The 13,459-nt window shown below is 42.8% G+C and overlaps 1 protein-coding gene across 1 annotated transcript in view; it reads left to right on the top strand.

The window, feature by feature from the left end:
* PCOLCE2 (procollagen C-endopeptidase enhancer 2) overlaps positions 1 to 13,459 on the top strand; it is a 61,464-nt gene that overhangs the window by 27,039 nt on the left and 20,966 nt on the right. The window contains exon 3 of the mRNA XM_058730121.1: positions 11,238 to 11,493. Coding sequence (XP_058586104.1) covers positions 11,238 to 11,493 — 256 coding nt within the window. The remainder of the gene's footprint in view (positions 1 to 11,237; positions 11,494 to 13,459) is intronic.

Raw genomic sequence — 13,459 nt, 5'->3', positions numbered from 1 at the left:
CCCCCCCCCCCCCCGCCCCACCGAGTCTGGACACTGGTTGAGGGAGGGAGGTGGGATCCTAGAGAAGGTAATATGGCCAAGACTTTGAAATTGGGGTGGTGGTTGATAGTCTGAGATGGGGAGAAAGGATTCCAGGTGGGAATATACACGTGATCTCATAGAAGTGGGAAAGGAAAAGGACTGGGTGTGTTTGAGGATGGGGAGATTCTCACCCAAGATACGAAGAGCTGGGGGGAAGAGGAGACCAGCATGTCCGACTCAGGTGGGCCTTGCACACCATTATTTTCAGGACTTTGGACTTTATTCCATCCTTTTATTCATTCAGCAGCTACTCATTTAGTTAATCTACAGTTTTGGGGATGTAGTGGGGCAGCTACAAACTTCAGTGGAGAGGCCTGCATGCCCTAAGGCCAGGGTGGCCTTATGTCCTCATTTGTCCTGGGAAGTTCCAATATATACCTGTCATTTAGGACATCTCACACGATTTACTATTTGTCCTGGATTTTCCATTGTTTTAAAACCATCCAGGATGGGTGTGGTAGAGCTCTTTGAATTTGCATCTTCTGCTGTGGTCTTGTCTAAAAGTGTATCATGCACATGGGGCGCCTGGGTGGCTCAGTCATTTAAGCAACCTACTCTTGGTTGGCGCAGATCATGAGCTCACAGTTCATGGGATCGAGCCTTGCATGGGGCTCTGTGCTGACAGCGCGGAGCTTGCCTGGGATTCTCTCTCTCCCTCTCTCTCTGTCCGTCCGTGCTGACGGCACAGAGCTTGCTTGGGATTCTCTCTCCCTCTCTCTCTGTCCCTCCCCCACTCGTGCTTGCTCTCTCTCTCTCTCTGTCTCTCTCAAAATAAATAATCATTAAAAATGTGTCATGCACATAGTCTATGCCCAGTGTTCTGTCGTCAACACCTGGTTAAACGTGAAAGACAACTGTGTCTTTGCCCAACACAACTAACACCTTCCAAGGACGGCATTTCAGATGCACACTAATCACATGAGGTAGCTCTGGTATTAGCCACGAGGTTCAGCTACTCCTTCCTGTCTTTGTGGGAGAGGGGACAAGTATTTGATGCTGCTGTTCCCGTCAGCCCGTGATACCAGGGCTGTGGTTTGTGCCCTGGCCAGGGAGACACCGGAAGTTACCAGGCTACCAGTTGGCTGATTCAGTAGACAACAAGGGAAGTATAGGCTTGTTGTACAAGAAATACATGCTGGGAAATGGAAGCTGAGCTGTCTTGCTGTGGAGTAGTCTGACTGCTCTTGCTACGGTGGTTTTGTTACTTACTGCTTGGTGTAAATGTATAGCTCTTTGTTTTATAAATATTCATTGTATGGTAGTGCTTTTTAAAATCTTACTGTTTGGTGATGCTTTTTTATTTTGTAGTAAACCTTTTCAGGAACGAACAGCTCAAGAGCACATGTTTAATGAAAATGAAATAGTGAACTTCTAGTTTTCAAGAAAGTTGATGATGAATGCATAACTTGCTCAAAAGATTTGTCATCACTTACATCCATGGTAGGGTCCCCGTGACATCAGCCACAGGAAAACTAGAAGATGTACATCTGTGCAAGGGAACACAGTATTGCCCCCTTATCTGCAGTTTTGCTTTCCACGGCTTCAGCTACCCACAGTCAGTGGCCCAGAAACAGTTGGTAGCAACCTAACGCTGTGTCATAGTGCTCGCATCACTCACTGCATTTCATCTCTCATGTAGGCGTTTTATCATTACGTATCATCATAGGAAGAAAATGGGTGAATGCAATACAATAAGATATTTTGAGAGAGAAAGACCACGTTCACATAACTTGTATTGCAGTATATTGTTATAATGGTTCTATTTTCTTATTAATGTTTGTTGTTAATCTCTTAGTGTGCCTAATTTGTACATTAAACTTTATCATAGGGTTTTCTGTAGAAGAAAAAACATCATGTATATAAGTTTCTGTACTATCTGAGGTTTCAGGCATCCACTGGGGGTCTTGGAACATATTCCCCATGGACAAGGGGGGTTACTGTACTCTACATTTAAACTTTATCTCCTCCCCCAACCAAAACCTAAACCACAACTCTTTGCATAATTGCTTGTCTTCCCATCCTGGCTGTAACTACCTCAGGGTTCCCATTGCTCTGGATTCTGCTTTGTTGTTCCTTCAAGTGTTTCCCATCTGTGTTCTCTTGGCAGGCTTGAGTTCAGTAAACTTCACAGTGCTAAATGGCCCCACCGCAGCCCCGATCTCCCCTCTGACATTTTCTTCCTCACCCTTGGGCAGCATTTGCAAAAGAGGCATAATCTGAAGCCCAGCCTCTTGTTCATTTCAGAGCCATGTCCTCAGCTAAAAGATCCTGTTTCTTTTCTCAGCTCAAGAAGTACTCATGGCTGCTGATCACCTTCTTACCCCAACTGACCAGCTGCAGATAAAGGAGTCAAAGGATCATGGTAGTGGTGGTGGAGGTACTGGTTACACTTTTAAAGGGGCCATTGAAATTGCAGATGTACCTCAGTGATGCTGTATTTACCACTTGTGCTATTACTCCAAATTGCCTATTGCCACCCTGCTATTCACACAGCCTGAGACTGTCCACTCCTTTGGTGGCTCTATTACAGTGTTAATTCATATAGAGCTTATATGCAGCAAAAACAACAAGGATGTCGCCATAGTCACCTGTCACAGCACTGCTGGGTAAGGACAACAGGTGACTGTCACTATCCATTCATTAATCAGGGTTATTAACACAAAGTGCAAAGCAATAACAACAACCCCCCAAATCTCAGTGGCCTAAGCCAACAAATGTTTAATTTCTTACTCACTTCATACACCAGTGCAGCTGGATGGCCGTCCTGGGCAGTTCTCCTTTGAGCATTAACTCCTCTGTGGCTCTGCTGTCTCTTAGAACCTTCCTGTTTCCTCTGTGGAATTCCCTCCTTAGAGCAAAAAGAGAACTCTAGAAGGATTGCACCAGACATTCAATGGCTGGGCCTAGAGGTGGGGACATCACTTCTACCTACATGCCATTGACCAAGACCCAGTCAGCGGCTCCAACCTAACTGCAGTAGAGGCTGGGAAGTGCTGACTTCCTCTGTGCCCACGTGGAGGAAACAAGATTGGTGAGCATCTCTTCAGTCTCTGCCACAGGCCATGGAAAACACAGTTGGGTAGAAGTCAGATCTGGGCTTTGCCACTGATTCGCTGGGTGGCTTTAAGTAAGTCACCATAACCACTCTGAGCTGTTTGTAACCTCTCATGGGGGCCCTAGTGCTGCCTACCTTGTACCTGTGAGTTTGCATTATTATGTACATGTATGTGCTAGTAATAGGGGTTGTGACTTGCACAATTTTTTTTTAATTAAGATTATAAGGATCCCAGTTATTTATTCAATAACTACTTTTTGAACGCCTCTGATAGCCAGGCATTGGACTAGCCACCAACAAGCTCTGATCCCTGGATCTTACATTCTGATGGAGAAACATACGATAAATAATCTATAAAGAAATAACATGGCTATGTGAGCTACATGATCTAAAGCAACTGAAGGGCTCAGTGTAGACCTCTCTGGAAAGGTCTTGAGCTGAGACCTAAAGGATGATGCAGATAATGAATATCAGGGAGGAGAGTGTGCCAAGCAGAGAGACCAACCTGTGTCAAAGACTCTGAGGTGGAAAACTAGTTTGGAGGGTTCCTTGAACTGCCAAACTGTTGTATGAGACGGAAAGATTAGGTCAGAGAGAGATAGTTAGGGGCAACCTCTCCGCGTCTCTGTTTCCTCACCTGTAACCTCCAAAATGGGCTAGTAATGTCAACTTCATAGGGTTGCTGTAAAAGATTAAATGAAATAATGTGTCAAGTGCTTAGGAAAATATCTGGCATGTGATATACGCTAAGTGTGTGGCCATAGATGGTGAGTGAGGATTTTATTCCAAGCACAGTGGGAAAGTTTTAGTTTACAGCAGAGGAGTATATAACCTAATGTCCACTAGTGCTGGTAGTCTGGGCTTGAGTTGGGGGTTTCCTTCCTTATTCCAGACAGAGTATAAAGGGTTTTTGTGTGTGTGTGTGTGAAATTACTAATTCTCCCCCACCAATTGTTCAAAACATCACCTTATTTCCATTAATCCCTCTTCAAATATTTAAATATATACAGGGTATTTAAATATACACAGAATATACATGAATACGAAAAATCTTAAAAATTTTTTTTTTAATGTTTATTCACTTTTGAGAGAGAGAGAGAGAGAGAGAGAGAGAGAGAGAGAGAGAGCTGGTGAGAGGTAGAGAGAGACACAGAATCCGAAGCAGGCTCCAGGCTCTGAGCTGTCAGCACAGAGCCCATTGTGGGGCTTGAACTCACGGACCGCAAGATCATGATTTGAGCTGAAGTTGGATACCTAACTGACTGAGCCACCCAGGCGCCCCCGTGAATAAGATTTTTTAAGATTCGGATTTATACCCCTCTTGAATATAGCCAAATATTTGTGCATAGTTTGCACATAAGTTTCTTTGAATTACATTTAGGGGTGTATGTGAGATGACACTGAGCTGCTGTGCCTCTTGAACTTTGTGTAAATAAAAATGTGGCCTTGTATTTTAGAGCATGCTTCCCAAAGGTCTGTTTTTGGAAGAGGAAAATCTCAGAAGATTAAAATGATGGCTTTAAAAAAAAAAATCAGACATGCTTCAGAAACAGATTTTTGCTCACATTAGTAAATAAAGTGTTGGAAGAAAAGCTACAGATACAAAAGAGTTACCATTTCTACAGAAATCTACTCCTTACAAAAGAAGCTGCCCTCATATTTGCGTTTTGCTCATAGTATCCTGAAAATGCAAACCATCAGCTTAAAATATAGTTCCCCTGTTCATTCTCTGGAAGCAGCTCTGGCATGAGCATCAGGAGACTTGGCACATTTGCCTGTGACAGTAAGGACATCCCAGGGGCTGCAGGGTGAGCTGAGGTCATTGTCGCAGCACAAGGCTGTGGCCCACACAGGACTCAGCTGTTGACAGGGAAAAACATGAATATACAATTGTTTTTCTACAGGCAGATAATGAATCCTCTGGTCAATATAATCTCACAAAACAGCAGCTTTGTCTCCATCACCACCAAAAAAGCATCTTAATGGAGTTTCTGCATTAAGTGTTAGCGTTACAGGAGATTTGAAATATAAGGTTTCCCAAAAGATATGCATCTTCTTTTTTTTTTGTAAAGAATGACCTAAAAGGAAAGCAGCCTTCTGGAACTCTGCTGCTGCTGGTGGGGGTAGGAGATATTAGGACATAAGAGGCAGAGCCGCCAAGCAGGTGCCTTGTCCAAGGTTTGTGCAAAGAAGCTGGTGTTCCATTTAGCACCTGATGGATTTATTCATTTAGCAAATATTCATGATGCCCCTCCGCTCAGGCCACGCGCTGCACTGTCTAGAGGCTGGGATGCAGCAGTGACCAAGGCAGGAGGGAGTCTTGCCTCCTTGAACTCCATCTTCCAGGGAAAACAGACAGTGAAGGAGTAGGTGGGTTGAGCCACCCCATGCTCAGGCACCTGAAGGGCAGGCTGCTAACTGGGCAGAGCCCATCTTGGGAGGAAGAGCTGGGAGTCTGGGAGTGTGTACCTCCAAGAAGAGGAGACCTCGAAATGAGACCCTCAGCATGAGCGAGAGAAGGGCAGATGTGGGAAAGTCTTCTAGGCCAAAGGAATAGTTTGTGAAGGGTGTCTGTGTTTTTGTTTTTGTTTTTATTTCTCCCCTTTGTCTTCTTCCTCACCCAGAAAACTCAAGGATGCCCAGGCTAGAGAATGATATGTACAGCATTATCCCATTTTCATTAATTTTTAAAACAGACACAAAATAACTGTGTACTTTGCATGGATACATATACATTTAAATAAAAGTATTTTGGCTTATTTTTTAAAGTTTATTGATCTATTTTGAGAGTGAGCAAAAGTGGGGGAGGGGCAGAGAGAGAGGGAGAGAGAGAGAATCTCAAGCAGGTTCCCTGCTGTTAGCACAGAGCCTAGCATAGGCTCTGTCTCTTGAACCATGAGATCATGATCTGAATGAACCAAAATCAAGAGTCAGGCACTTAACCAATTGAACCACCCAGGTGCCCCTACATAAAAGTACTTTGAGGTATGTTTTAAAAATACTTACTTTTGAGAGAGAGAGAGAGGGGGTGGGGGAGAGGAAGAGAGAGAACGAACATGAACAGGGGAAGGGGAGAGAGAGAGGAGGACGCAGGATCTGAAGCAGGCTCTTCACTGATGAACCCGTGAGATCATGACCTGAGCCGAAGTCAGCCGCTCAACCGACTGAGCCACCCAGGCACCCCTGATAGTAATTTGAATGGCACAGAAAGAAACCCACTAAATTTGTGACAGTGGTCACTTCTGAGAAAGGAGGGGGAGATAAGGCCTGGGATGGGGATGACAAACCTCATTTTATCTGAAAACAAATTTTTTAAAAAAATTGTTAGTGTTTTATTCATTTTGTGAGGGAGAGAGAGAGGGAGACACAGAATCCGAAGCAGGCTCCACGGCCTGGAGCCTGATATGGGGCTCAAACTCATGAACCATGAGATCATGACTTGAGCTGTAGTCAGACATTTAACTGAGCCACCCAGGCGCCCCATTTATCTCAAAATTTTTAAGGACACTTTAAAAATGTGTTGACAGGCGGTGCCTGGGTGGCTCAATTGGTTAAGCGTCCAATTCTTAATTTCTGCTCAGGTCATGATCTCGGGGTCATGAGATTGAGCCCCACATCGGGCTCTGCACTGGGTGTGGAGCCTGCTTAAGATTCTCTTCCTCTCCTTCCTCTGCCCCTCACCCATTTGCACATGTGCTCTCTCTCTCTCTCTCAAAAAAGCTGACAAAATGTTAACAATAATTAATTCTGGATGGCTGGTACCCAGGTGTTTGTTGTATTACTCTACATATGTATCTCTATATATATTCTTTTTTTTTTTTTTCAACGTTTTTTTTATTTATTTTTGGGACAGAGAGAGAGCATGAACGGGGGAGGGGCAGAGAGAGAGGGAGACACAGAATCGGAAACAGGCTCCAGGCTCCGAGCCATCAGCCCAGAGCCTGACGCGGGGCTCGAACTCACGGACCGCGAGATCGTGACCTGGCTGAAGTCGGACGCTTAACCGACTGCGCCACCCAGGCGCCCCTCTATATATATTCTTAACAAAAATCAGGAGTACAGACTATAGTGGTGGGGTCATCTTTGGAGAATATGCTTTACAAAGTCCTTTGGAATGACCATCTAGGAACTCTTAGCAAAGTTCACATCACAGGGCATCAGATAATCTTGGATTACTCTCATAAAAATGAAGACCAGCTGTTGTGGTGAGAGAGTTTGCCGCAGTATGTGTCTCCCTCACAATAGATTGCTCTTTGGCCTTCAATGCAAGATGGCATTTGTTTCTGGTTATGGTAGACCTCAACTGATACAGCTCTCTGCATCCTTCCTTTAAAAGAGGTTTTGCCAGGGTTTGTTATTGGGATCAAGATGTGTTCAAAATTTCAGTGATGTAACCTTGTTTCTACTGCTGACCATATGCTGACTTATCCCACTGGAAATGAGTATCCAGCTTGACCACAGAAAGGAATCAACAGAACTTTCTCAGTGTCAAAGAACTGAGAACTTACCAGTGAAACAAGACCCTGCCCTCTTTTGCCCCGTTTGCTCATCTTGTTGCGGAAAGACCCTGGGACAATCTTTCTCATTTCTTATAAATTTTAGCCCCTGGCTCACTGATCCTGTCTTCAACACTTTTCCTGGTTGCAATTTATAGTAATTTCAGTATCTACATGGAGGATCCTGTTGGGTCTTACAGCTTCTTTCCTCCAATGCGCTTACCCTCCATTGTTCCTCTGGCACCCGCTTCCATTATCCTCGTCTCCACCACAATCCATGTTGTAACTGTCCTCACCTCATTGATTTATGATTTCTATCCTTACCCAGCTTAGATTCCATGGGCCATCATTATGGTCACTCCTCTGCCTACGTCCTCAACTCTCTGGACCCTCTCTTCCTCCACAGTCCTTGCTTGGCACACTACACCCACTCCTCCAGCCTCCCAACCCTGCTGCTTAAATCCAACTCTCCACCTGCCCTGCACCTCTACCCAGGGGGCTGTGTTTAGCTGGGGGAAAACACAACCATGAAGAGAGGACTCACTTTTTTTTTTTAGGTTTTTGTTTATTTAAAAAAATTTTTTAATTGTTTATTTAAAAAAATTTTTTTTAATGTTTATTTCTGAGACAGAGAGAGAGCAAGAGTAGGGGAGGGGCAGAGAGAGAGGGAGACACAGAATCTGAAGCAGGCTCCCAGTTCTGAGCTGTCAGCACAGAGCCCGACATGGGGCCCGAACTCACAAACCGTGAGATCACCACCTGAACTGATGTCAGTTGCTCAACCGACTGAGCCACCCAGGCTCCCCAATGTTTGTTTATTTTTGAGAGAGAGAGAGTGTGAGCAGGGGCAGCAAGAGAGACACACACAGAATCCGAAGCACAGGCCTCACTTCTAATTTATTTACCTCAAATGGGCCCTCAGCACTCCTGACACTCCTGCTGCCCTTCCTTGATCCACTTAAACACCTTCTCCCCTGTTCTCAGACTCCCAGTATCTCCTCTCACAGCCACGTTTGCTGCTGATGACCTTGTTTTCTATTTCACGGAAGAAAAATTTCATCTGCTCCCACAGCCTCACCTATAACCCCACCTGCACCTGCCTCCCTTCTTCTTACTAGGCAGAAAGGTGCATCTAGGGCCACCGCCCCAATCTGTGCCTTAGAGCAAATCCTCCCTTGCCTACCCAAGGACAATTCCCCAGCAACTGCCCCTCTCTCCTACTCTGCTTAGTTTTGCCCTCTCTGTGGAGTTATTCCCATTGGCATGCAGATGAGACTTAACATAGCCCCTTGTAACTCTCCTGCCTTGACCCCACACCCCCTTCCAGGTACCCACATATTACTCTGATCATCTTTCCAGCAAAGTTCCTTGAAAGGCTTGTCCCTATTTATTTTCACCAATTCTTCTCACCCATTTTCTCTTGATCTTCTCTTATCAGGCTTTATCCCTGGTGCTCCACCAAAATAGCTTTGTCAGAGTTACAGTGACCTCTAGTTGCTAAACCCAGTGACCATTTCTCAGTCCTCATCCTCTTTGACTCAGCAGCCACACCTGACTCGGCTGGCTAGTTCTTTCTCCTTGAACACACTCTTTTCACTTGGCTTCTGGGTACCACACCCTTCTGACTGGTTCCTAACTCAGTCTCTATCTCGGTTTGACCTTATCTGGAAGTCGTGATGACATCAGAGTGCTCCAAGGGTCAATCCTTCCACCTCTTCCCTTCTTTTATAGCTATACTCTGTGGGTGGAAGAGACTCATAGCTTTGAATTACCATCCACACAGTTTATCTACACATTTACACATACAGTCACTCTTCATTCAAGGACAATCCACATTCAATTAATCTACTTCAGAAATGGTTTTCTTGACCAAAAAATTTTCAGTGATTGATAGATTGCTTATATTTAAGGTTACAGATGTGGCATCATATTTTTCTAATTTTCTGATGATAGGCTAGAGATTGTCTGCAAAAAAAGATCAATACAACAATAACATCAACAAAAGCCCAGAGAAATACTACAAGAGATATCTCAGAATGTGTCAAAATTAAATTGCATTTTCTGTTATCAGCTTCATAGCCTGTGGCTTTGGAGCTTCTAATACTCACCCTTTTAAGATAAGCTCCTAGCAATTAGAATACAGCCATGACAAAGCCAAAATATTCTCTTGAGACTACTGCACTCCAGTTTTTAACCATGGGGTGTGTATGTGTTTGATACAAAAGGCAAATAGCACTGAAACACTTCATCTTATCACAGAAAAATGAATTTATGACATTGAACTCACCAACATGGAAAGCCATATTTATCTTAAAGCATCTATTGACCCTTGAGTATGAGATAATTATTTAAGATGAATAGAAACCAACCTCTGTTGGTGGTTGTGGGTTTGTTTTGTCTCTTAAATCACTGACTTTTGTCATCTGTAAGATTTTACAGAATGAAATTCTTAGGCCATTCAGTGGGGGATCTCATCTAGTTGAAAAGGTAAAACAAATCTGATTGAGACTTTATGATCAAATACTTGAATGAATAAGTTAAAAGATGGTGTGAACTAGAAAAGAAATGGGGATTTTGTTAGGATCCTGCCAAATGTAGGGTGTCTGGATGGCTCAGTTAAGCATTTGACTCTTGATTTCAGCTCAGATCATGATCTCACAGTTTGAGATCGTGCCCCATGTTGACCTCTGCACTGACAGTGTGGAGCCTGCTTGGGATTCTCTCTCTCTCCTTCCCTCTCTGTCCCTCCTCTGATCGTTTGTGCACAAGTGCCTGCTCTCTCTCACTCAAAATAAATAAATAAAAATTTTTTTTAAAATCCTGCCAAATGCTTTTGTAGCCATTTTTTTCTGTCTGTTCAGGAAACAAGAAGGGAAGCATCATAAAAATTATATGGAAGAAATTATGGTGAAGAAAGTCTTATGAGAAAGTGAAAACTCATATTTTTTATTAGTACATTGTGTTTCAAGGTTGCCTAGTGTATAAAGTTTTCATGTGGAAAACAAAAACTCAGTGACTTGAGAAGAGATGATTCGTTAATTACTTAGTGTACTCAGTGTAAATAGTTGATCTAGATTTTTCAGGACCCAAACTGAATTATGTATAAATTAAGTATATGATTGCCAAATAATCCCTTCAGTTGGATCTTCATAGAGAGATTCTACATATAGAGATTATCCTGTTGTATTATTTGTGAAAAATGATATTTTGTAAGTTTCTTTGCCAAGCAATACCTCTGGGTGCCATGGTGTTTTACAATATGCAAATGTGTGCTAAGGTGCAATCAGGACTGATATTCTTTGTAAGCAATGACTTATCAATTAATAAGACTGGCCCAATATTTTGCAACTTTGTTGAGATAAACTCCCTCGGCATAAGATTGTGTACCCTAATGAATTGTGGGATTTTCCAAAAGAGAGTAAATACTTATATTTTATTAGGAATTCGTTATGGTAGAAAACCTTTGCTGAGTTCACATTTGAGGGAAGAAAAGCATCATCTTGAGTATTATACTTTCATCTGCTCACTTTAGTAATTGGCTAGACGTGAAGGCCTGAGGTATTGTTTTCATGACATGGTTTTCCAATTGGTCTTTTTCTTTTCAGGTTCCCGAGGGAAAAGTAGTAGTTCTTAATTTCCGATTCATAGATCTTGAGAGTGACAACCTGTGCCGCTATGACTTTGTGGATGTGTACAACGGTCACGCCAATGGCCAGCGTATTGGGCGCTTCTGTGGCACGTTCCGGCCTGGAGCCCTTGTGTCCAGTGGTAACAAGATGATGGTGCAGATGATTTCTGACGCCAACACAGCTGGGAATGGCTTCATGGCCATGTTCTCTGCTGCCGAACCAAATGAAAGAGGTATCATTTCCACATAATGCTAATAACAGCAATAATGATGGCTCACAGTTACTGGATGCTTACTGTGTGTTAGGCTGTGTTCTGGGCACCTTAAATGTGTTCACTCCTTTAATCTAAAATTTAAGACCAGTTCTTCTCAAAAATAGCTGGTAAATGCCACTAAACCACTAGGAAACCATTCAAAAAAGTCTCTTTTTCTTAAAGCCCATGTGATTCTTATTAAAATTCAAATACAGAAACTTATGGAGTAAAAATGTGAAGCTTACATATGTATATGCACATACAGATACAGATACGTACCCCTTCACTCCTTTATAGTCCCCTCTTAGAGCCATGGTGGTGGTCCCATACCTTTGTGTATGCACTTATACATATGTACTTCTGCAATAGCTTCTTAAAAATGTAAGTGGGGCCATACATTCATAGTGTTTCACAGCTTTTTTTTTCTTTCACTGAGAACTATGTGTGGGGGAATTTTCATGTCAGTACATATGAGCACCCAAGGGTAGAAACCTCTACCCTTAAAAGATCATTGTAGTGGGGCGCCTGAGTGGCTCAGTCAGTTAAGGGTCTGACATTGGCTCAGGTCATAAATTCATGGTTCATGAGTTTAAGCCCCACATCAGGCCCTCTGCTGTTGGCACAGAGCCCACTTCAGATCCTCTGTCCCCCTCTCTCTCTGCCCCTCTCCTGCTCACGCTTGCTCTCTCTCTCTCTCTCTCAAAAATAAGTAAGTATTTGTATATGTATAAAGAAAGATAACTGCAGTGGGCAAGATTTGTTAAATTTGGAGCCTTTAGCTTGAAGTCATTCCCTAATCTGTTCATGCTTTGAGCTATCGTGCAACATTACTGGTCTGAGAGGTCAGAGGACAGAATCTGGGGCTGACAGAGCAGCCAGAATGTTTGGAAGGAAATCATGGCTGGAAGCTACAGAGGAATTGACGCACAAAGTATACATATAAAATCTACCTAAATCTTTGGCTTGCAGCCAAACTCTACATGTGCAGAGGAGAATCCAGTTGGCCTGGCACAAAAGCATCAGCTGAAACATGAAAGAGAACAGAGATTACAGCTGTTGCCTGCTGCCAGGGAGACCGACTTTGAGCTTGAGTCTAGGCAAGTGCTAGAACAAAAGTCATTTTTCATAGAAACACAACAGAATCTAGAATCTCTAATATCTAATATCTCATAATATCCGATATCTAGTCATCTGATAAAACCAGAAAAGTGTGTCTAGAGTCCAGTAAAAAGCAGTCAGTAAAAACCAATCCTAAGATAACTCAGATGTTACAGTTGGCAGACAAGCACTTTAAAGTAGCTATTATAAATATGTCTAAGGACATAAAATCTAAGGACTTAAAGGGAAATACATGTGTAATAAGTAACAGACTGAAAATTTCAGAAGAGAAGCTAAACTATAAAAAAGAATAAAAGTAATTCTAGAACTGCAAGATAGAGTCTGAAATTTAAAAATTTACCTGGTGGGCTCATGAGCAGATTGGGGATGGTAGAAGAGTCAGTGGATTTGAATAGAAATGACCTAGTCTGAAGAACCAGGAGAAAAAAAGATTAAAGGTAAAAAGCCTCAGAGACCATTGAGGCAATATCAAGTGGTCTAATGTGTAATTTGTGTCCCAGAAGAGAGTGATAATAGTGCAGGAAAAATGTCTGAAGAAATAATGGTTTGAAGCTACCCAGATTTAGTGAAGAACATTAATTTATAGGGCCAAGAAGATCAACAAACCCCAAACAGGACAAAAAAAAAAAAAAAAAAAAGAAAAAAAAAGCCATACTGAGGAACATTAAAATTATAGAAATCTAAGTAAAAAGAGAAATTTTCATGGCACCTGGGTGGTTCAGTCAGTTAAGCATCCGACCTGATCTTGCATTTGAGCCCCACGATAGGCTCTGTGCTGACAGCTCATAGCCTGGAGCCTACCTCGGATTCTGTGTCTCCCTCTCTC

The sequence above is a fragment of the Neofelis nebulosa genome, chromosome 5 (assembly GCF_028018385.1).
Source record: "Neofelis nebulosa isolate mNeoNeb1 chromosome 5, mNeoNeb1.pri, whole genome shotgun sequence".
NCBI classification, from domain to species: Eukaryota; Metazoa; Chordata; class Mammalia; order Carnivora; family Felidae; genus Neofelis; species Neofelis nebulosa.
This window is presented reverse-complemented; position numbering and strand designations above follow the sequence as displayed.